We start from the raw sequence: 25,362 nt of genomic DNA, 5'->3' as shown, positions 1-25,362 counted from the left end.
TTTAACTACATGTATATGTTATTACCAATTACTCCATCACCTCAATCGCTCATTTGAAGGTCAAATGTTGTGAAATTTATATCAACTGACGATTTCGCTACCAGTTAAATGAACATGGAACATGTCAAGAACGAAAAGGACATTGGTGTCACCATAGATGAGGATTTAAACTTCAAAACGCACATACAATTAATTGTCAATAAAGCTAACAGTATAGTTGGACTGATAAGAAGATCTTTTGTGTATCTGGACGAACTCATGTTCAAAATGCTATTTAAAGCTCTAGTTAGACCCCACCTTGAGTATGATGCAAGTGTTTGGAACCCATCAAAAGTAAAAGATATAGAACTCATTGAAAATGTGCAGAGAAGGGCAACAAAACTGATCCCTGCATTTAAAAATATATCGTACCCGGAACAGCTACAACGGTTAAATCTCCCAACGCTACAGCACCGTAGGACCAGAGGAGATATGATTAACGTTTTTAAGATAGTAAATAACATATACGATAGTAGAATAACAAAAAACTTTTTCCATGTGGACAAGATGAATAGAACCAGAGATATATATACAGGGAAATAGCGATGTTACTTATCTCTCTGTATATATGTCTCTGATAGAACCAGAGGTCACGATAAGAAAATATTCAAAAAGCGATGTCGTCTTGATGGAAGGAAACATTTTTTCAGTTACCGAGTTATTGATTTATGGAATAGCTTGCCACAAATTGTTGTCAATGCTGATTCTGTCATAAAATTTGAAATAATGTTAGATGATCATTGGAAAAAATAAACGTTTTTATTCATGAATGTACAGGAACTAATATAAAGCCATTAATTACATAGGAAATATTTATATTATACTATGTATTGACATTGATATGGATATATTAGTATTGCCTTTATAAACAGTGAACAGTAAACAGTGGACAGGGGAGCCCCCACCTGGGAAATTCCCGCCTTTTTACACCTGTAATTCTACATCTTTCTATTTATACGAGTGTATATTTTTTTATTTTTTTAAATCGCAAGATCCTACTCTTTATTCTCGTATATATAGAAAGTATCCATTGCATGTGTTATTTACTCAGGCCTAATAGCAGAGACATATATAGATATTTTCTTCAGGGACTTGTGTGAGACCATATTGTGCTTAGCACGTTTATAAGCCTAAGACCGATTATTGACTAACATAAAGAGAATATTTAAGAAATAATTAACGATGATTCGTGTATTGTTGCAGGATATACAACGAGGACGAGGCTATTTTGCAATTAATTAATAACGAATGCCACATGCAGGCCTGTGTTATTAATTAAAATTGCAAAATATCCGAGTCCGAGTTGTATATCCTGCAACAATACACGAGTCAAAGTTGATTATTTCTATTCTACCATGTACTGTTTAGTTCTGAGATATACCTCTTTCTAATAGAAAAACAGCAAGGAAACCCCGAAAAAACCTTGTAATTTATTTCTTGAGTATTGCATTATTTGTTGATGAAATATACAGGCAATACAGTACTACGATCAAGAGCATCTATCATATGGCATTGATTTTGAAAATTAAAAAAAAAAAGGATAAAAAAAAAAGAAAAAGAAAAAGGGGAGGGGGGCTCCGTAGGATTCGAACTCGCCTCGTGATAAAAATTTTTTGAAAGACTAACCCATTACCCCACTCGGCTATAGTATGCTTTTATAAAACTGGTGAATATTAAGTATATAAAATTGTAACAGCTGTGACTCACGAGCGTGTATTATTGGTACGAGCGTGGGTTATTGGAAAATAATACATGGTTTTATACCAATCAAAACTGGCGTTGCATAGCAAACATGGTAGAATAGCCTATAATTATAATCGGTCTTGGGCTTATAAACGTGCTATGCACCTATGGTGAGACCTTAACGGTTGGACCATGACTAGAGTTGTTCGTTTATGAACTAAGGACGGACCTGGTAATTTTTTGTTGTTTTCAGACGAGTTTTGATTAAGAATTTTAATACCTGCATTAACACCGACAGGTCCGTCAAAATATATGCATGAAAAAAAAACATGATCCGGTCTACCGCATTTATTAAACGAACAGGCCCACGAAGACATATATTTTATTCTGACATCGACAGTTCTGTGTGCAAACGAATATTTTCTAACATTTAATCTCGAAATTTTTTAGAGATCTTGAGGTCAATCCCAAGTGTTGAGGAACCATTCCCGATTGTGGAAATATCTGACACTTCGCAATCACATTATATTTGTAATTTGCGGTAGCCTGGGAACGGACATGATATACAAATATATAATCAGAGACATATATACATGTATATATGTCTCTGATATAATATATGCTTGTGTTGGTAGATTCAGTGTTTGTTATATCTTGCGGTATCTGGGAACGGACATCATATAAAATATTATATATGATTGCGTGGAAACGAAATATTACTGCATGGGAACAAAATAGTATTGTGTGGGAACGAAATATTATTGAATGGCAACGAAATATTATTGTATTTCTTGTTTTACTACGAATCGCAGGGAAGATGGTATTTACAGCAATGTGAATTCCCCATAGTGGTCAGCCTAAAGATCATTTTACACTTAAAGACTATACCCACCGATGCATTGCTTTGTGCCATCAAAGTTGGTCCCATTGGCTATGCATTTAACCCAAATGAATCGATGATGCAGTTGCCTAATTAACTAATATGTAGTTGAATTACTAAACTAAGAACGTCGATTGTCACAAAACGAAATCACGAAAAACGTAGCATTAAAGTTTAAACCATACACGAAGTAGTACCAAAATACTGAAGTCTAAAACAGTAAGTATACCATCGACAATATTTATTTTAAAGCATTTTATGAAAGAAAAACCTTCAATTTTGTGAACAACTAACATTTTGAATGTCTTCAATATTCAGCCCATACAAAATTATTAAGCGTATAGAGAGCTTTATGATCACTTTCCATGTACCAGTATTGATTTCGGCTATAATACTTCTAGTAATACAAGTTTAATACAAGATGTGAAATAAATGCTAATCATTTTGAATTTTGTATTAGCCAAAACAGCAATGATACCGTTATTTGTGATTTTTGGGTAATTGTCCGCAATTGATAAAACGTGTCCATGAAAGATTAGTAACTCCCAGACAAGATTCATAGAGTAAATTTTCAACATCATGGGTATATATATATATGAATGAGGTAACTTCGGTTAATTATTCTATAGACAAAGCTTTGAGATATGATTTTTTTTCGTTTGTAAGGAAAACGAAACTCACTGAATTCCAAAAATAAGGCGTTTGATTTCAACAAGTTGAAAATGTATTCCCTATAGTATAAACGAAATTCTTAATAAAATTCAAGCTCAATTCATGTACAACCTGTAAAAGCATGTCTTCGGAACTTTTTTGAAGTGCACAGAAACCAAACACGTGAACTCACAAGCAATTATCGGCGTGTGTCGATTAGAGCACCAGAAATCACAGACACCTGTGGTGCAGTGACAGGTGTGACGAGCTTGTGGACCGTAATTTCACACCTGGTAATTGTTTAGCGGTATACTAACCCATTCAAACATGAGAATTCGTAATTCTCCGAACATGTTTATACATCTTTTAAAAGTCCCTTTTTAAGTGAAGTTATGACTTGCGACACGAATGGAAAGCAAAACCACAAGGATCTCGATCACTTCATAATAATCACACAATTAAAAAACAATAGCAAAAAATACATAAAATTTGAAAAAAATCATACACGAAAATCATTGCTAGTTTATAAGTTTAAGTATTAATTATGATTAATCACGATGAAATAAATTGTATGTGTTTTATCATAAAAAACTGAGCTAAAATGATGGTTTTTAATAAGTACCTATGCTTTATACCTGTACAGAAAGTATCAATTATATTATAATTGTTGCGAATCACTTATATAATTTCAATGGCAACGATCGTATATAAATTATATCTTTCTCAAGTACAGTCAAACTTCGATGTTTCGAAGTTCAAGGGACTAACAGAAAAACTTCGATACAGCGGGACTTCGAATTATTCATGGTTGACAATAGATCGATGTTTTCTTGATAATTAAACAGAATATGTATCGGTTACAAAACACTTATATCGCGTTTAACAGATAAAACAAAAGAAGTACAATGCACACTTACGTAAGTCGTTAGGCTTTTCTGCTAAAGACACGTGCGTTTACGTTATGTGCATATAAAATACGGAATGCCGATCGGTTGGAGAATGCATGATTGAATGACAAATAATCGATTTACTTGGATATTTATGTATAAGTTTGAAACGTGACGCTTTGAATATGAGTGAAGCCATCGCTAATTGTTTGTGTTTAAAAATGGTCCGGTTGTTTTACAGTTCCGTAAAATTTACTCACCGAACGCTGATTTCAATGGCGGCGGAGATTATCAGAGACGACTACCGAAATGTTTTACCGGAGTGATTAAATGTCATGGCTTCTAAATACACTTTTTATCTATCAATTTGATCTGATTATTAATAAACCCCATGACCGGGAGTGACAACACACGCTATCGTTATCCCTATTGTCAATCAGGGCATTTGGGGGAGAGGTGTGAAATCTTGCCGCAGGGGTCACGACAAACACCTGTCCAGTGGTCAGTACAGGTAAATTTTTTGTTCGAATCATGAGATGTCAATTACCTATAATATCATAGCTAACGGGTCATGAAAAAAGTTCGATACATCGAAAACTTCGATTTATAAAAATTCGAATCATACATAGTTTCGTTAGTAGTGTTATATAGTGAGAAAATTCGGGACCAAGCAAAAAGTTCGATACAGCGAGAAATTCGAATCAACGAAGTTCGAATCATCGAGGTTTGACTGTATTTAATCGTCCTTAATCCCTGAGACCATGGCATGTAAAATAAGGGATAAAATCTGTATATGTAGCAGTTTGTCGTAGACTTCAACACTGGTATTCATACGGGAGAGAGATCTAGTCTATTGAAGATCATGATGATTATAATACAATGTATATTACTTTCTAAACTAAGTGTCCTTCATGACTAGAAGCGGGTTTTGTATAGAATATAACGCATGAATTTACTGTACGTGTGCTCGTCTTTTCTCACAAACCAGAGTGTCCAGAACTGTTGTATTGTTGGTATATTTATTTGAATATTAGACTGAAATGGCACATTATTTTATTTTAAAATGTTGATGCTGTGTTCCTTTCTTTGGTAATGAGTAAGAAATGGTAAACACATAACTAATATACATTTATTGGTGATTGACCGATTATTGCACCAGTCTGTGTTAACCAAGCGGTCATTTTCAGAGTCAATTTCACTATATATTTTTTTTTTAACTCAAACTTATATTGTTGGATTCCGACTTCTTGCCGGCAATATTCGCCAAATTCAACAACCTCAACTCTCATGTCCAGATCGTATTCAGACATGTTTGTGATGCTACTGTTCACACTGTCCTCTATGCTACTGGCCACCATAACGGTCACTCCGTTTAACCTGTGACGTCATAGACTGAAGAGTGACTGACCGATACGCTGATTGGACCGAGACCACAATTAGCTTCGCTATATGTTTCATTGTAACATTAAAATTCATAATAAATTCCCAACATCTCATATGCAACTTTCCATCTCACCTGGCCAAGACCAACATCTGAGATGCAAAATATAAAAGTTTCAACCCAGCATGTTCGGCATTTTCTGGAGATAGCTGTCAAAATGTGTCACCAACGTGGATTATATACATCCGGGTCAGGGGTAGAGGTCAAATCAGGACTCATCACACAGGGTCCTGGAGCACATAATAAATGATCAATATTATTATTTTACATCACAAAACCTAGATTGACATCTCTGCTATAAATCCACATCAAATTCATCAACAGAAATCAAGTTCAAAGAGGCATTTGGTTTGTTTTCCTGAAATACATACATTTTTGAGGGGGACTTCATTCGGGGGGCCTGAACCCGGAAGTACTTAATTGTGGTCTTAGTCCGATTAGCAGTCGACCGACAGGTGAAAATCGCGTACTTCGATGTGCGATATCTCGGCGTTCGGCCAACCGATTTTGATGCGGTTTGCGACATTCTTCTTTGGTGATTGCAAAGAATAACATATTTGATTATCGTTTTCCGTTCAGGGTATACTTTAAATTAAATTTAACATTGACCTACCTCCGTGCGTTGTGAAAATGTTCTTCAATTAAAATTCAGTCGACCGTGTCCCAGATCGATGTTGCATGCTTTTAGGACATACGTGACAGAGGTGATTGTAAGCAACTCCTTTTGTGGTAGGAAAGCCAGGTGTGCATCTGACCGTGAAAAGTGAGAGTTTCGGGGAAATTCCTTAACTTGAAAGGCGCGATTCGTATAAAAACGCCAGCTTAACGAGCTGTTCCCTTATTGCTGGTCGGTGGAGTCCGAGTGTGGACAGAATGGAAACACTGGAGGACGACTCCATTTCTGCAATTTTGATGAACTGCGAATAATTCTGGATTTATTATTGGCAATATTTAGTCAAGGCGAAATATCTTACCAGCTGCACTAAACAGCCTTTCTACAGGCGCTGAAGTTGCTTGAATAGCCAATAATGGTGTTCACTTTACATTACATCAATGAGTCTTCCTTCCTGTTTAAAAGCATTCCTCTGACATATATGTACTGGGTTCTGACAATGTCATACCCGAAACCTGTTGACTTTTATGATGAGTGTAAGGCAAAAACTGATGATTTGTGATTTTTTTTATTGAAGGAAAAGACAACTGGTCATCATCTTGAGTAAAGGAATCGGAGACTCCGTTCACTTTCTCTTTCAACAGCTCAACATTTCTTTCATACTCTTCCTTACCTCACCATAAAACCCTAAAACAAGGATCTAACATGGTGGCTAAAACAAAAAACTCATTATTGAAGTACATTGATAATATCTTGTCAATGGATGATTTTAAACTTCAGACTAGTTTGGAATGACATGATGTTTTTTCTTTGTTAAGTTGCAGTTTCAGACCATATACTATATAGGAATTACTAGACTAGCGGTCACAGACTTTTTACCTTACACTCTGATCGTTGTATCCTCAAATGGTTCAAGTACAGTGCATAGCTGTATGCGTCAAACTCTTTCTCCCATCCGTTGAGAATTTAGATTAATAAAGATATTCCATCCATCTGGTACTTTTACAATTGATCTAAGCATGGTCAATTGGGAATTCCATTTCGTAAAATTGTTAGTGTGGAGGCGATTTTCATTTACAAGAATTTCAGAGGTCAGTACAGACTTTCTGACAAAGGATACTATGTTGGATGTTTTTGCTATCATAGTGTTAATGGTTTGATAACACGCATCCAGTCCATCTTTAACAACTAGTTGTGTATGTTCGAAACAGGGTTTGTGGTTTGGTATCTCCTCGATTAAATCATCACACTCGTTTTGATACAAGTGTCATCTTCCGTGTCTGAAGAATCAGTGTCGGACTCAGAATTAGGAGTTAACTTGTTAGAGTGAGTAATACTAATAAATCCAGGAATAGAGAATGCCTTTGTCACGTTTGATACATTATCGGTAATAATACATGGTACTGTTAATTTTGGAACCCACTGCAAAACTTGCCACTATCTCCTCATGCCCTTCTCTGATCTCCTCAGCCGTATTTCTTCCTTTTATTTTGTATAACCCAACATGACGAATTGTATGGTCCAACCCAGTGTTCTAAGCATTTTTGATAACTTATGACAAGTGGGCGCCTTTCATACTTGACATACATTCAATTCGATTCAAAAATTATTTTATTATTCCAAATATATACAAATACATGTTCAATATACATACAATCAATACATATAATTATATTAGAAATTTAAATGTTATTTATGTATATTATTATCATTTGTTAAGTTTTATTTCAAATATTTATATATATGAAATAATAGGATCAGACAACAGGATTACCCTATATAAGTCTTTTCCATAGACCGGTTGCAGATAGGTATAATAATTATACATAGTCTAAACAGCACACCTTTCACACTCATGATCACTTACACACAATTTCATAAAGGAAAGACATGAAAAATAATGATGAGCAACATAATCATAATAGTTGAAATCTTTTAGTGCTCATTATATATAAGTAAACATGATTTAAGATATATAGATTAATATCTTGAGATAAATCTATATCGCCACATAAAAGTATATGTAAATAAATCCCACACGATTGTATATAGAAGTGACATACATGTATCTTTATTCCCGAGTTCTGATCACAAGCTCAAGAGAATCTCCTTACTGTTCCCAGAAAACGCGGAACTATTTGAAGGTCTTGAGCATATACCTGCTTTATGGTTACATTTTGGACACAGCCTTTTCCTGGAAGCGATAATGATGCGAAGATTACAAAAACCATCATGGATAGTCTCTCATGGATGGAGAAAGAGGAAATGTCGTTGTTTATCGAGGGTTTAGGCAATTTTGAAGATTTGGAATCACTTGGTTTGACAACCAGACCTACACGCTAACCTTGATCGATTCATCATAAAATCCAGTTGAGTATAGTGGAGTCATATCACACGCGATTCAAGCAATAGCCGTTTTTAAAAAGACGACTTGCCTCCAATAATAACAACCTGTCACAATGAAATCCGATGACCCATACATGTACATATTAACACCAGAGCGAGACGCAAAGGATAGGGTTCTGGCTTATAAGATTAAAGCGCCTTAGTGTTCACAACACCTGAGGTCAGCCTCGGAAAGATGGGTCAGATCTCACCAGAAGGGCTAAGTCACTATTTTTCAAACTGGATGCGAGTGAGGATAATTGCGACTTCCCAAATTTAGACATGGAATACACCAATACCAGTGAGCACTGATCAGTGATGATTGTGACTACAAGATCTGAATATATCGCCACTCACGAGACATTGTACGATTTCAGATCCACTCGAGGCATATGGGCAGTTAAAAGTACTTTGTTTGGATCCAACATAACAGCTCCAACACCATTAACCCCATAAAACGATTATCATCGCCAGTGTCCTACTGGATAGAGAACCAAGGGTGTATGTGCCCATGTAACCAGTATTATATAGTATTTAGAATATTACATGCATTTGGAAACCAATAAGCCTTATTTGCATCCAAAAAGACAAAAGGTTTAAGATAAACTTAAGAAATGTAGATTTGGCTACAGCTGACAATGGAGAAACTTAGTGATCTGGTGAAGTTCCTAGGCTTGGGCAAACTGGAACCATCCTACAAGATAGTGGAAAATCGCAACCGTGTTACCCTGTCAGTACATTGGGTCGAATTTACCGTCATTTCAAAAGCGTTCTAAGTCACGCCATTAACCATCAACAGACACATCTACTGAGAAGTCTTCTGGAAACGTTAAATGCACCTATAAGTCGCGATCGCCATCCCAGAGAGCTAGGGACAGGAATCGATAGCGGGTATGGAGACGTAAACAAAGGGCCCATTCAGCAGAGAAGTGTTAAATCATATGTCTATGATGTACATGTACGCTTCGCCCGACATAGATGTTAGGGGGGGGGGGGGGGGGGTTGAGAACAATGTCTATACAGCCGATACAAGTCCAATTGAATGAGGTAAGTGAGATCTTGAATCGTGTCCACCTGTAAATACAAACAGTCCGATGGGTGGAGAGAAACCAGAGGGTATGGCCATGCAGTGTTAAATGAGTGACTATATATACAGGCGACGCGTCCGATCATGAACTTGAATACAACAGTGAAAATTTGTCTAAGTCTACCATCGACAGCGACGACGATAGTGTGATTCCCAAACACTGTTATTCATATGAACCGACAGTGACACGGACTTCGTCTCCGACCAATACTCTCCATGCATTTTTTGTGAATGTTGTGGTGTACATATATCTCAAATTGAACCCATGACAAGTTAAAACGATGCTCCCAGTGCGCATACATTTAGGTGACATACTAGATTCATACGCAAAGACTGGAAGATTGGCCATATGAAGCGTGCCACCTCGCGGCAAGGAGACGGAGATTAATGCCATAATAATTCTGACTGTGTCTGGTTTTTTTTATCATATGCAAATTAATATATATACATAAATAGACTTTTTAGTTTCCCACCGTCCTTCTTGATGCATAAAAGCATTTACTTCTTGAATTTTACACAGGGTCTCCTGCGCCGGAGAATACAGATACAGTTGCCGGTAAAGAGCTAAGCTTCGGGCGCCAGAAGAGCTCCGCTCTTATTTGTGTAGGTGTTAGTTCCTAGGTAGTAGTGAAACCAAGTATAGATATTCTATTTCAGTTCACTTCACACTATTTCAAAGCAAATTAGATTATCCCTTTTGCTCATTTTTCGTTTAAAAATTGCATAGCAATATTGTCAACCAATGTCAACTAGTTTGCACAAAACTCCTAATTTATACTAGATCTATTTTGGGCAATTTATTTTATACTGTTTAGATTTTTTGTACATATAGTTGTGCATATAATGTCTTATTTGTTTTTATTTAGCATCTTCATGCAAATGATGGAGCTTTTTTTTCAGAAAAAAAACAACAACATTGTTTTTATTATTTATTTATTTTTGTATTATTATTATTATTGTTTTTAATTTTTTGCACAAAATGGCGCTAAATTCTTGCATTTGTACATGTTTGGACTTAAATGCCTATTGGTAAGCATAGTACTAAATGGAGGCTACGTATACCAATATTATATCACATACATGATGCTTCTAAACAGTTAATCAGGCCATTCTGATACCCCACCTTTCCATTAATTGTTTGTGTACAAAATACAAAAGCAATATGCGATACACTTTTAACCGTTAAAGTAGACTAGTCAAACACCTTTACCTACAATGTAGTCAAAAAAGTGAAGAAGATATAGCGAGTCGATACGCTTGTAGATAATCCAAGAAAGACAACTCCGGCAATTTTATCACATTGACCACATTCCGGACACTGTTCACGGTTACGGTTTTACCGGCCGGTTTATTAATTTACCCAAACAACCACAGACATGGCTGTCGTCGTTAGAAAGCAACAGATCTAGACCTCCTGTTCAGAGTTGTCATATTTTATAGACCTGATGCAGAACAAACATAGGTAAGAACAGCATGGGTTCTGGGCAGATTCCGACAAAACTTTTAAACGTTCCATATTTCCTTCATTAATCAACGAAGCATGCATGTGAAGAGGTCAGTGTCGACACCGGGTCGACACCTTTGAAAGTTGGTGTTACTGAATGAACAGTTCGAACACCCGAGACTTAGGTTTTTGGCATTGTAATCATGTAATTTTGTTCATATACGGATGTATATTATAATTCAATTGGAAAGATTTCAAAAATACACCCCAATGGCCATGTATAAACTCGAATCACATGTGCATTTCTCTATGGTGGCGACTCCACTTGAACGCAGGTTAAAAAATATGTTGACCTTCTCCAGACCTCAAAGCTACAACTGAACTGAAATTTATAAGTGTTAATCAATCTTTATTATAATATGTATGATTTGAAGTAACCTGATAATATATACTTGTCATTGTTTGTCAATCTTTTAGATAGAATAATTGATTTTTAAGAATATACTGTATATTATAATTTATAAATTATAAAAATTAACATCAGGCATGTAGAAACAAATTTAATTATGTATGTAGCATCTAGCCCAGTTTTACCAGACTGTGACATTCTGACAGATAGTGATGCTAGCGCTGAGAATATATATAATATATTGGGCCGGTAGCATGCTGGGGTGAAGGGCTACCAAGTTTGTTCAAATAAATGACCTTGACCTTCATTCAAGGTCACAGGGGTCAAATCGGCTATAATCTTCAAACAACTTCTCAATAAACAAGAGGCCCAGGGACTTGATATTGGGCAGCCGCCTGTAGCATGCTGGGGTGAAGGGCTAAGTTTGTTCAAATGAATGACATTGACCTACATTCAAGGTCACAGGGGCGAAATATTTTTAAATCTTGCGATAGCCTAGAGTCACCAAGACCTGATATTAGGCCAATAGTATGCTGGAATGAAGGACTAGAAAATTTATTGACATTATTGATTACTATTTCAAAATTGATGATTCCACCAAAATGAAAATTAAAAAAAAAATAATATATATATATAGACATATACCATTCATCTTTTGTGTTAATATTTTTGCAGATTTAGAGATCAGCTGATATGAAATTGGCAGGGATGAGGATCTCATTTAGAACAGGCTTTCACTGTAAATGTGAGTAGTACATCTATCCTGGAGCAAGAGTGGTCGAAGAACTAAAATTTCAGAATCCTAGATATGCTAAGGATTATATGTTAGCTAGGGGTGATATTCACTTTCATTACTTCTGGAATTTGTCAGGGCAAAATGGAAGGCACACAACTATAGATATTTCATTGGTGCCAAGGAAAAAAAACTGAGCAATTGGTAAGCTGATACGTATATACCCAGTACGGTACCTTTCTTTTGAAGATTATAGGTCGAGGGGCGACAACCATTTTCAAAGCCAGTCATTTTAATTCTATGGCAACCTCAAGTACATGTATACGCATATTCTGTCCCTTATAGAACTCCTGTTAATACTTGTGATGTTATAAAAAAACATAATAAAAACAATCTTGTGCGAGTGCTGTACAGGTAATTATATAAGACTATATATTGTTGTTTAACCTAACTTATACCTTAATCAATTACCGGTAGTTTTTTAACACTTAATTAAATGATTAATTATGATTAATTACATTTTTTGTCAGCAAAATTTGAGATTTGCAACTGAGCAGGCGTGAAAAGTGATTAAATGAAAAGAAAAGAACGGATAATTTTACGTCAAAATTTTTTTTTTTTTAAACATAGCAACTAGAAACTTTAAAACAAATATAGTTTACAGTGGAGAATGTTACATATATATATATATCTTCTAACATCCTATCCTATTGGATTTTTGTTGGTCATCTATAAAAAATTAAATTAAATTAAAAGGCAAGTCAGAGGTGATGAGTCCGGTCCAAGTAGTATAATAACTAATCACATATAAATCTTCTTTTTGTTATATTAGAATCAAGTGGTAAATTTATGCGATAGCTCACTTACTTGGTTTTTACTGTATTGTATATTTTCAGTATGCCTGGCCCTCACAGTGGTATTGATTTTTGTGATATTTGTGACATGGATGTCCTGCTTTAGGCTTTATTGGAATGATTGGAACGGAATTGATAGACCTCATTATGCATGCTTGCCATTGCAGGGCAGACTTGCAAACCAAATGTTCCAGTACGCATTTATGTATGCTATTTCTCGGAAAAAGGAACTGGTAATCCTACTATCAGAGTCCGAAGTAGAGAATATACTCCGATCAACATTCGAAATTCAAATCAGTCCATCTGATCAATATCATCTAGGGAGTAGAGAATGTTCCTGCTTTAGGAAATATGAAGATGACTGGGACTGTGCATACGACAGTAAGTTTGAAAAACTGGAGAAAGGACAAGACATTCATGTGCATGGATATTTTCAGTCATGGAAGTACTGGAAAGATTATGAATATCAAATAAGGAACAGCTTTCGGTTTCAAAACTATATCAGAAACTCTGCTGAAGCAATTTTACAAAATATTGTAAAGAAAAGTGGCAGTAATCCTGCCGGAGGTGATGTCTTGATAGGAATACATATTCGTCGTGGTGATTACTTGAAAATGAGCGTTTTTACTGAATACGGATATACAACTGCAACTGAACAATATTTACATAAAGCTACTGATTTTTTTCGTGCCAGTTATAAAAGCCCAGTCTTCATTGTTTGTTCAAATGATATACCTTGGTCACGAACAGCACTTGGGAAATACAACGATGTGTATTTTGCAGAGGGAAACAAGCCGGAAATAGACATGGCATTGCTGACATTGACAAATCATACCATTATGACGGTGGGGACTTTTGGCTGGTGGTCAGCTTTTCTGACTAATGGCACAACATTATACTACAAACATCCCTTTGTTCCAGGGTCAGCCTTCAGTAAACAATTCCATGGCAATACCTCTGAACATTTCTTCCCTGGTTGGATTGGACTTGACTAAATTGTATCATTATATTCCTACTGTTATCCATCCAAATAGTTTACAGAAGTTGTTAAACAAGTATATTTTTAAGATTCTTAATGGAGTGTAAAAAAAAAAAAAAAAAAATTCACAAAATTTATCAATGCCTAAAAGCTAAGGTTTTTGGAATGTAAAAAAAAAGTATTGCTTCCAAAAATGGCATGTCCACTTAATTAATTGACCCAAGTACTCAGAATTAAATTTCATAGATGTCACTGGCTATGTAAAGTAAAGAAGCTAGCCTTTCACAAAATCCGATGACATTTGATATGTAATCTCATATATTTATATAGATGTATCTTTGAAATGTAGCAATCAGGGGTTGACTACAGGCGCCTGCTTCTGGTTAGTAATAATAGAAAAAAATGTTATACCCTATATCAACAAGGTGTAATACTTGAAGATCTACGATGCGTCGACTGTGAAACGGAAGTAGACTTGATTGGTCGACAGTTATAGTTAGTATTATTTATGGAGTTGTCAACCAATCAGATTGCCCCCTATATATATATACAGAGTGTACCACTAAAATATACAGACTATTTCCGTTCCACAGTCGATGCATTGTCGTCTATCACGATCGCTTTTGATCCATCTTCTCATCTTTAGATCATTGTCACACGACTAAAGAATAACATGCATTGATATTTAAGAATTCTAAACCGATGTACGTTACTGAAGTTTGCGTGCATTTGATATTTTAAAGTGAATCAAAGCTCACCCCCCGCTTCCGGTTTCTCGAGTGTTACACCTTGTTGATATAGTAGGAGTAAGGCTAATATTTTTCCCCTTTTAATACTAACCAGAAGCAGACGTCTGTGGGTTGACACAGACTTAATTGCCTTGACAGACTGCTGGGCTGGCAGGTTTTGAAATGAGGCTGCCCAGAATGCCAAAGTTGAAGCCCATTTTGGGGGATATAAGGGAATGTTCCTCCAGCCCCTACCCTCAATCCGAGGAAAAATTGAATCCTAGATGCAGTTTCCTGCATTCTTGTTCATTCTGAGCATTAAAATATTAGATCTTACACCACCAAAGGGTTTTATAAAAAAAAAAATTGAAAATAAAATTATTGAAGTGAATGAAGAAAACTTTAGCTGGACATTATAATTTGGCAGATAAATTTGGCAGCCCACGGAGCTGCCGGTCTATTGTTAGTGTCAATCCCTATTAGCAATATTGTATATATCAGTACCTCATGATCACATGCCACATATACAATTTTGCCATGCTGCAGTGGTCAAAAACGTATACCTTATAATTATCATAGCTATAATTTTATGACACGTACAGGTTGAAAAATAATCTTGTAGAAATCAATGCATTGTATTTGTTATCATGATCACATTCTATACCATGATCAGCATTATCTTGATTATTTCATCTTCCTAATTTATGTAGATGTGAAATTTAAAACGAAAATGTTAGAACAATGAAATATTTGTTAATTTCTTCAAGCATTTCTCTACTTGGAGCTCGTCATGTTGTTGAGCTATCAGACTACTGGTAACTTGACAGTTTCAGGAGAGTTGGCGACTTCATAGACTCTGTCAAATGTGCCCGTAGTTTGTGATTTTTATCCTGATCTCGAATCCAGCATTTCACACCAAAATGAACCAAAGATAAACATATTATAATGAACATATCTGCATATTAAATATTAATTACATGAGTCATCAAAGGTTATGTGTGATTTTCTTAATGTGTTATGTGAATGTATTTTTAGCTCACCGGTTACAAGTAACAGTGAGCTAATGCTGTAAACCCGGCGTTGGCGTCCCACCCGAAGACTTTTAAAATTTTGCGATAAGTTTTTTGAAAGCTTGTTAGTCCAAAAGTACACACCTCATGCCCTTTTGACTTATGGTTTATACATTCATTAGAGGCCTAGGAGTGATGTTATGGCAAAATTGTGCAGAAAAAAATTGTGTTTTTTTCGCATTTAACCATTTTGTGGGCTTAAATGTTTTCACACCAAAACCAACTTTAAAATTTAATTTTTGGGATATGTTAATGAAGGCTTGTAAGACCAAAAGTATATACCTCACACCCTTCTAATTTGGTTTATACATCCATTAGAGGTTGAGTGATGTTGTGTGACGTACAATTTCAAAATGCTTATACATACATAAAAAAATAGCACATAGTGGGATTGCTACTGCCGGTGAGCTTCGCAATCATTGATTGCACTAATTGTTTGATATAACTGACGTGTGTTTTGTAGGTGCTCATAGGCAGATGTGTGCCATAGACAGTTATATATATATATATATATATCTGTGTGTAAAATCTCCTGTACACAATGTCACGTGTTTACAAAATGTGTACATGTGTGTATATGTGGAAACCTGACTTTACACCAGTCTGGTTAATGTCATCTGTTTCTGGCTTTGTTTACAACTAGATGTATCTACTATGCCAGAACAAATGACAGACCTAATCTTCTGCAACGTCTTCTGCACGTACCTTATGACAAAACATGTCTTCTATAGCCTTAAAGATGGATATTATAGCTATATTATATCAGAAATTGTACATCAGTTTTGTATCAGATAAACTTTGTACATGGATTTCCACAATACTCATTAGTTTTATTTCATTTACATATATTAGAGGTAAGTAATACCCAAGTTTACATTTATTGATATGACTGGTAACCTGCAAGTGACCAGGAACGAAATGCTCCATCTACTGTGTTTTTGAGGATACCACACTAAAGAGCATCTATACCAGGATACATGTACATGTATGTAGGAGGTTACAGTGTAGAGTTTATAGATATTACACAAATTTACATTTACTGCATTATAAAAGATAATCCTACTGTAAACTATATTATTTTCTAAAGGGAGGTTCAGAGTCATACAAATGTATCTCGAGAGTTATGTCCCTTAGTCCAATTAATTGAAATTGGATCTTTTCTCCATGTATATAAGGTTGTTACTCTTTGTTCCTGTTGGAAAATGTATTTATTTTTAATATGATTATATACACATTGTAGAATTCCAAAACAAAAGTTTGAAATTTCTGTGTAAAAGTTCACGACAAATTCTTTTCCTTTTGTGGGTACATGTTTTCCCATTTTAATTCCAGTGAATAATTGCTGTGTGACTTTACATTTTTTGTGTTACATTATACCTTCAGTTGCAATTTTTGTGTTACTTTCATTAACAAGAATGTTTTAACAAAAGGTAAAACATATACAGTACTGAGTAAATTGTTCATTACTTAAAACTGTGTATAAGATTATGTATTTTAAACCAATCTTTGTGTCTATCAGCACATCAGTTTGTTTTATCTTTTTTATTATGTTTGCCTTTGTGTGATATTGTTAGTTATATAAGTCCCCCAGATATATGAAAAAAAACCTTTGCGTTTCCAAATCCATTGAAGACGACCTCTGACTGATTGGAAAACATTTTGAGCCATAACTTTTGTTCTATTTAGTGTATTGAAATGAAACTTTTCGGAAAGTATCAGTATAGAGCTTTAAGATCAAATAAAAAAAATTGCTCATTGTCAACAAAATCACAGGGGCTTGGCAAGATTTTCCAAATGATGGTCCATATATATGTATTACTATAATACATATATATATAATACATATATATATGGACCATCATTTGGGAAATCGTGCCAAGCTCCTGTGATCTTCTCTATAACAAAAAAAAAACGTTAAGTCATGATATTTCACCTGTAGCATGTTTGAATGAAGGGCTGTCATGTTTGTTCAAATGAATGATCTTGACCTACTTTCAAGGTCACAGGGGTTGTGTTATCTGTTATTTGATATATTAAAATATGTTAAGATCTTAATTGAATGATAAAACAACCATCTGTGTACACATCAGAACTGGGGTGACCACTAAGTCTCATGGGCCTCTTGTTCACTAGAAATCCCTCAGAAGTCTCTCTTGCTTTTGATAGTTTATTAATTCTTGTTTTTTTGTTGAGTAAATTAAATGAATCATTAGGATGGTTGATTCATGCTAGCGTGTGTCGTTTCAGAATCTTACACAAATTGATGATTTTAATATATCTCGGCATCTAAGAAATATATTTGTATTTATAGCTTAAAGCGCAATGCTTAAATCTATGTTTTTGGATTTATTTTGATATAGATATAATGGCCATGTGCTTCTTTAGGCCTTCATGAATGAATGTTGATGTATTTTCTTCAATTTGCTTCGGCCTTAATTTTGCCTTTTTAATAATCCAAGTGTTTTTCACATATGATATACAAATTATGTCATTTCTATATTTTGAAACATTCCACAAGTTCATTTTATAGCTTAACTATAGCCTTGTCATGTTTTGAACAGCTTTGTTGTGGCCATCTTTAAATTCTTTATTTACATGTATTTGAAAAATGTGAAAAATTGGTATACTGTTTAATGTTGAAAATTGGCCATGATAATTTGTAATATTTTGTGATAAAGCCTCTGTACAGTAGCCTGATAATATAATGTAAACCATGTATTTTTGTGGAGCACAAATATAATGATATTGTGATTATTTTACAAATAATCAGTGATATACATAAATGACAAAAACATTAGAAATTTGTTTAAGGTTAATCAAGTGTAATGTATATATAAGTCAATGGCGACATTATAGTGACAAAAATCAGATATGAAGATGATTAAGTATATGGATAATGTATAAGTCTGATATATGAGAACAAATGCTGCATTCTTTGTATTTTACATTGTTGTGAATACAATGTATCTCTATTTTTTAATTTATATCATTTAAATACAGATAACAGGAAGAAATATATCCAACGTATTGTTTTCATTTCAAAACAACTTTGAATAACAATCAGACATTTGTTTCGACAAACAAAAATGTACTTTTTAAGAATATCAAACATTTATGATCAAACAAAGCAATGTTTATCGGTAATTGTCTAAAGAGTTATCAAAGATATATGATTACAAACACATAATTGTAAGTACATGTACATGGAAAAAAAAGAAAATGTATATTTTTTATATTCAAAAATCAATCACAAATAAGTATTTGAAAATAAAAGTTTGATTTTGCACTATTTATATATACTTGTATTTGGTTTATGTTTCACATGCGGACGTATTAGATTTCCATTTATGATACGTGTCCTGCTAGAGATGTATCTGAATGGCCGTCTTTCTAGAAATGATATAATAAACCAATATCCACAGACAAGAAGGGACAAACACTGGATAGATGCTACATCAACGACACACTTCTTCTCACAAAAATACATAAAACGGCACCATTGTACAAAATACACAAGCGATATTATATCTTTATCGCCTCAAACAGAGTTAGATACTGTAGAGTATTTTAGAATTAAACTACACCATACAGCTGTTTTGTCATTCTATCACTCGTCAGTGATGCAAAGGGAGGCAATTTTTAGCCCACCATCATCAGATGGTGGGCTATTCAAATCGCCCTGCGTCCGTGGTCCGTGGTCCGTGGTCCGTCCGTCCCTCCGTCCCCCCGTCCGTCCGTCCGTCCGTAAACAATTCTTGTTATCGCTATTTCTCGGAAAGTACTGAAGGGATCTTTCTCAAATTTTATATGTAGGTTCCCCTTGGTACCTAGTTATGCATATTGCATTTTGAGACCAATCGGAAAACAACATGGCCAACAGGCAGCCATCTTGGATTTTGACAATTGAAGTTTGTTATCGCTAATTCTCAGAAAGCACTAAAGGGGGTTCTTTCCCAAATTTCATATGTAGGTTCCCCCTGGTGCCTAGTTATGCATATTGGATTTTGAGACCAATCGGAAAACAACATGGCCGACAGGCAGCCATCTTGGATTTTGACAATTTAAGTTTGTTATCGCTAATTCTCAGAAAGCACTGAAGGGATCTTTCCCAAATTTCATATGTAGGTTCCCCTTGGTACCTAGTTATGCATATTGCATTTTGAGACCAATCGGAAAACAACATGGCCGACAGGCAGCCATCTTGGATTTTGACAATTTAAGTTTGTTATCGCTAATTCTCAGAAAGCACTGAAGGGATCTTTCCCAAATTTCATATGTAGGTTCCCCCTGGTGCCTAGTTATGCATATTGCATTTTGAGACCAATCGGAAAACAATATGGCCGACAGGCAGCCATCTTGGATTTTGACAATTTAAGTTTGTTATCGCTAATTCTCAGAAAGCACTGAAGGGATCTTTCCCAAATTTCATATGTAGGTTCCCCTTGGTACCTAGTTATGCATATTGCATTTTGAGACCAATCGGAAAACAACATGGCCGACAGGCAGCCATCTTGGATTTTGACAATTGAAGATTGTTATCGCTATTTCTCAGAAAGTACTGAAGGGATCTTTCTCAAATTTCATATGTAGGTTCCCCTCGATGCTTTGTTATGCATATTGCATTTTGAGACTAATCGAAAAACAACATGGCCGACAGGCAGCCATCTTGGATTTCGACAATTGAAGTTTGTTATCGCTATTTCTAAGAAACTAATGAAGGGATATTCCTGAAATTTCATATGTAGGTTCCCCCTGGTGCCTAGTTATGCATATTGCATTTTGAGACCAATCGGAAAACAACATGGCCGACAGGCAGCCATCTTGGATTTTGACAATTGAAGTTTGTTATCGCTATTCCTCAGAAAGTACTGAAGGGATCTTTCTCAAATTTCATATTTAGGTTTCCCTTGATGCTAAGTTATGCATATTGGATTTTGAGACTAATCGGAAAACAACATGGCCGACAGGCAGCCATCTTGGATTTCGACAATTGAAGTTTGTTATCGCTATTTCTCAGAAAGCACTGAAGGGATCTTTCTCAAATTTCATAAGTAGGTTCCTCTTGGTGCCTTTTTATGCATATTGCATTTTGAGACCAATCGGAAAACAACATGGCCGACAGGAGCCATCTTGGATTTTGACAATTGAAGTTTGTTATCGCATTTCTCAGAAAGTAATGAAGGGATCTTTCTCAAATTTCATATGTAGGTTTCCCTTGGTACCTAGTTATGCATATTGCATTTTGAGACCAATCGGAAAACAACATGGCCGACAGGCAGCCATCTTGGATTTTGACAATTGAAGTTATCGCTAATTCTCAGAAAGCACTGAAGTGATATTTCTCAAATTTCATATGTAGGTTCCCCTCAGTGCCTAGTTTTGCATATTGGGACCAATCCAAAAACAACATGGTCGACAGACAGCCATTATCGCTAAATCTTAAATTTTATATATAGGTTCCCCTTGTTTGAAAAGTACTAGCTATAGAGGGCTGTTTCTGAATTTACACAGATTAGTAAGACTTAGAGGAAGGAAAAGTAGAGAAAAGATCAATCTGACATGGAACCTATGAAGATCATTCAATGGTGGGCGCCAAGATCCCTCTGGGATCTCTTGTTATATAATAACTGCATTCGTGTACATCCACACTCACACACTCACACACATACCCATTAATATTCCTGGTCACACTTAACATGCATATGGCATATACAATTTAAGATAAGTGACTGGTCTACGTAATTTATAGCACATATTAAAGATTAAAAAAATAGTTTCCATTTAGTGCTTGTCCAATTAGAATGAGCAAATGGCTTATTAGCGATTAAGAATGGCATTTTTTGCCCCGAAAAGAGCTCCATTTAGAAAAGTCACTTTTTCGCTTTTCAGTGTTTACAACGCTTTTTTCGAGGCGAAAAACAAAAAGCAAAATGACCTTAATCAGTCATTATATATATATGTAAACAATACAGTGTATGGAATTAGAAAAATAACATCGGACGAGTGTTATGGTAGCATGTATAACGATAGAACGAATATTCATACCCTAGCTACACAGCAGGAAGTGTCCGTCCGTCGTCCAGAGCTACATTAACTAATTAAGATTGCTGCGGTTTTATGTGATTGTTTTACTAACATTTTCAAATTCTGAGGTACATTTGATCTGTGTAATTTCCCGTGTATCGTAGTCACTTTGTGTGGCATAAATATTTTGCAAATACTACGTGTTTCATCGTTTAAATATCATGGCGTAATCCGACATTAATTTTGAAAACTGCAACCGAGTTACCCGACTCCTTTTTCACCAAGGTTCCTTCACCTAAAAATAAATAATTAATGTATTTCCTAATTAGAAATATTCCACGGGGAAGCATTAGTGGAATAAAAGGGGACGTCTATGGCGCTGGAAGGATGTCATAATTAAATATTTCTGCCTAGGCAAAAATAATTTTGTTTCGATTATTGCCTAGGCAGAAATCGAATTTTACCTAGGCAAAAATATTTTTGCCTAGGCAAAAATGATTATCCCTAGGCAAAAATATTTAATTATGACATCCTTCCCGCGCCATAGACGTCATTAATTATGAAGGGTTTCCCTATGGATGTACACAAAAGGAAAATGTTCGACATATGGGTATCAATTCGACAAAGCCAAATAACAAACTGCTGTATGCGTTTTAAGAACGTTGCACGTGCATAGTATTGAACAAAGTTTGTCTATGCATGCGTTTTGTCTGAACCACTAGCATGGTAGAATTAGAGTAAACTTGAAACTTCATTAAAAGTAAGACGATACATAATACATCAGGTTAAATATCGTATTGACAAAAACGTTTTCACGACTGGCTAGATTCCATAAATGTTCCCTGATCTGCGACATTGAAATAACACTTATGTTTCCGACCATTCTAATAAGCGGGGTCATATCCGGAAAGCCGAGTCCCGACAGTGAGGGTTCGCGGAGGATCACACTGGTAGCCAACAGGAGGACCGAGACAACCGTTCCGGTGGCCATGTACATAATACATATCAGAGCCCCACAGATAGGGATGAATATGCTCATTGACATGACAATCGTGCTAATTACCAACACGAATGTTAATATGGACAACATCATACAGCAGAGAGTTGAATTAGCACGTGACTTCCAGAAAACGACGGGATCTAAAACTCTTCATGAATGGATAGTCACCACTTGTGTTGGATCTGTATGAGACATAAGAGAAAACTGTTTTACTCATCATCATCATCATCATCATCATCATCATCATCATCATCATCATCATCATCATCACCACCACCATCAAAGTATACACCCGTTTCCATATTTCATCAAAGCTGATTGATATATTGTACATGCACATTTGGGGGTAAAGTTTTAAAAGTGTTTATCAGTTATCTTAACAACAATCAGTAAAGGTTGTCTGTAAACGCGGCGATCCAACATGTTGTGATACTATTGGCGGTGTCCTCATGGGATCCGTACTTGGACTAATAATTCTATTTTCATTATTTTATAAGTGATTTGCCTGTACTTTTAACAATTTAACCAGATTGTTAACTGTATTTACTATACTCTGTTTGGTTTCTGAGGACAAAATGAGAAGAGTAACCACACAAAGAAATGTTAACGTGTCCGCCGCTTTCCACAAGACTGATCTAGTTATCTGTCCTACAGGTTAAATAGTTATAATCTGTCCTACAGGTTAAATAGTTATAATCTGTTCTAAAGGTTAAATGGTTTTAATCTGTCCTACAGGTTAAATAGTTATAATCTGTCCTACAGGTTAAATAGTTATAATCTGTCCTACATGTTAAATAGTTATAATCTGTTCTACAGGTTAAATGGTTATAATATGTTCTACAGGTTAAATAGTTACAATCTGTCCTACAGGTTAAATAGTTATTATCTGTCCTACAGGTTAAATAGTTACAATCTGTCCTACAGGTTAAATAGTTATAATCTGTCCTACAGGTTAAATAGTTATAATCTGTCCTACATGTTAAATAGTTATAATCTGTTCTACAGGTTAAATGGTTATAATATGTTCTACAGGTTAAATAGTTACAATCTGTCCTACAGGTTAAATAGTTATAATCTGTCCTACAGGTTAAATAGTTATAATCTGACCTACAGGTTAAATAGTTATAATCTTACATACAGGTTAAATGGTTTTAATCTGCCCTACAGGTTCAACAGTTATAATCTGTCCTACAGATTAAATTGTTATAATCTGTCCTAAAGGTTAGATAGTTATAATCTGTCCTACAGGTTAAATAGTTATAATCTGTCCTAAAGGTTAAATAGTTATAATCTGTCCTACAGGTTTAATAGTAATATTCTGTCCTACAGGTTAAATAGTTACAATCCGTCCTACAGGTTAAATAGTTATAATCTGTCCTGAAGGTTAAATAGTTATAATCTGTTCTACAGGTTAAATAGTTATAATCTGTCCTACAGGTTAAATAATTACAATCTGTCCTACAGGTTAAATAGTTATAATCTGTCCTACAGGTTAAATAGTTATAATCTGACCTACAGGTTAAATAGTTATAATCTGACCTAAAGGTTAGATAGTTATAATCTGTCCTACAGGTTAAACAGTTATAATCTGTCCTACAGGTTAAATTGTTATAATCTGTCCTAAAGGTTAGATAGTTATAATCTGTCCTACAGGTTAAATAGTTATAATCTGTCCTAAAGGTTAAATAGTTATAATCTGTCCTACAGGTTAAATAGTTATACTCTTTCCTAAAGGTTAAATGGTTATAATCTGTCCTACATGTTAAATAGTTATAATCTGTCCTACAGGTTAAATAGTTATAATTTGTCCTACAGGTGAAATAGTTCTAATCTGTCCTAAAGGTTAAATAGTTGGAATCTGTCCTACAGGTTAAATAGTTATAATCTGTTCTACAAGTTAAATAGTTATAATCTGACCTACAGGTTAAATACAATGTAGTTGTAATCTGTCCTACAGGTTAAATAGTTATAATCTGCCCTACAAGTTAAATAGACAAATGTCACACCATGTGTCCTTACTCTAGGTTCATAATTTCATTTACATAAGTAAACCCTACCTAGGAGCTTCACCACTGCGAGGTCCGTCTCTACAGCCAAACAATGCTGTTAACATTACCCTTTATATAACCACTAAGTGTGCGAGGTCCGACTCTACAGCCAAACAATGCTGTTAACATTACCCTTTATATAACCACTAAGTGTGCGAGGTCCGACTCTACAGCCAAACAATGCTGTTAACATTACCCTTTATATAACCACTAAGTGTGCGAGGTCCGTCTCTACAGCCAAACAATGCTGTTAACATTACCCTTTATATAACCACTAAGTGTGCGAGGTCCGACTCTACAGCCAAACAATGCTGTTAACATTACCCTTTATATAACCACTAAGTGTGCGAGGTCCGTACTCTACAGCCAAACAATGCTGTTAACATTACCCTTTATATAACCACTAA

General features: G+C 35.2%; 1 protein-coding gene across 1 annotated transcript; it reads left to right on the top strand.

The window, feature by feature from the left end:
* The first annotated feature begins 11,031 nt into the window (after positions 1-11,031).
* LOC117339436 (galactoside 2-alpha-L-fucosyltransferase 2-like) lies at positions 11,032-14,210 on the top strand. The gene is made up of 3 exons (XM_033901011.1): positions 11,032-11,128; positions 12,195-12,264; positions 13,149-14,210. Exons 2-3 carry the CDS (start codon positions 12,213-12,215, stop codon positions 14,099-14,101), a joined length of 1,005 nt encoding a protein of 334 aa, XP_033756902.1. The 5' UTR covers positions 11,032-11,128; positions 12,195-12,212; the 3' UTR covers positions 14,102-14,210.
* The last annotated feature ends 11,152 nt before the right edge of the window (positions 14,211-25,362 follow it).

This window comes from Pecten maximus, chromosome 12 (genome assembly GCF_902652985.1).
Source record: "Pecten maximus chromosome 12, xPecMax1.1, whole genome shotgun sequence".
Lineage (NCBI taxonomy): Eukaryota > Metazoa > Mollusca > Bivalvia > Pectinida > Pectinidae > Pecten > Pecten maximus.
Note: the sequence above shows the minus strand (reverse complement) of the source record. Positions and strands in the feature narration are given on the sequence as shown.

What these genes read in the sequence shown, in the direction of transcription:
- LOC117339436 (XM_033901011.1), top strand. Translation starts at nt 12,213, where the DNA reads ATGAAATTGGCAGGGATGAGGATCTCATTTAGAACAGGCTTTCACTGT. An exon ending in AACAGGCTTTCACTGTAAAT is followed by an intron (nt 12,265 to 13,148) that starts GTGAGTAGTACA and finishes GTATATTTTCAG; the next exon opens with TATGCCTGGCCCTCACAGTG.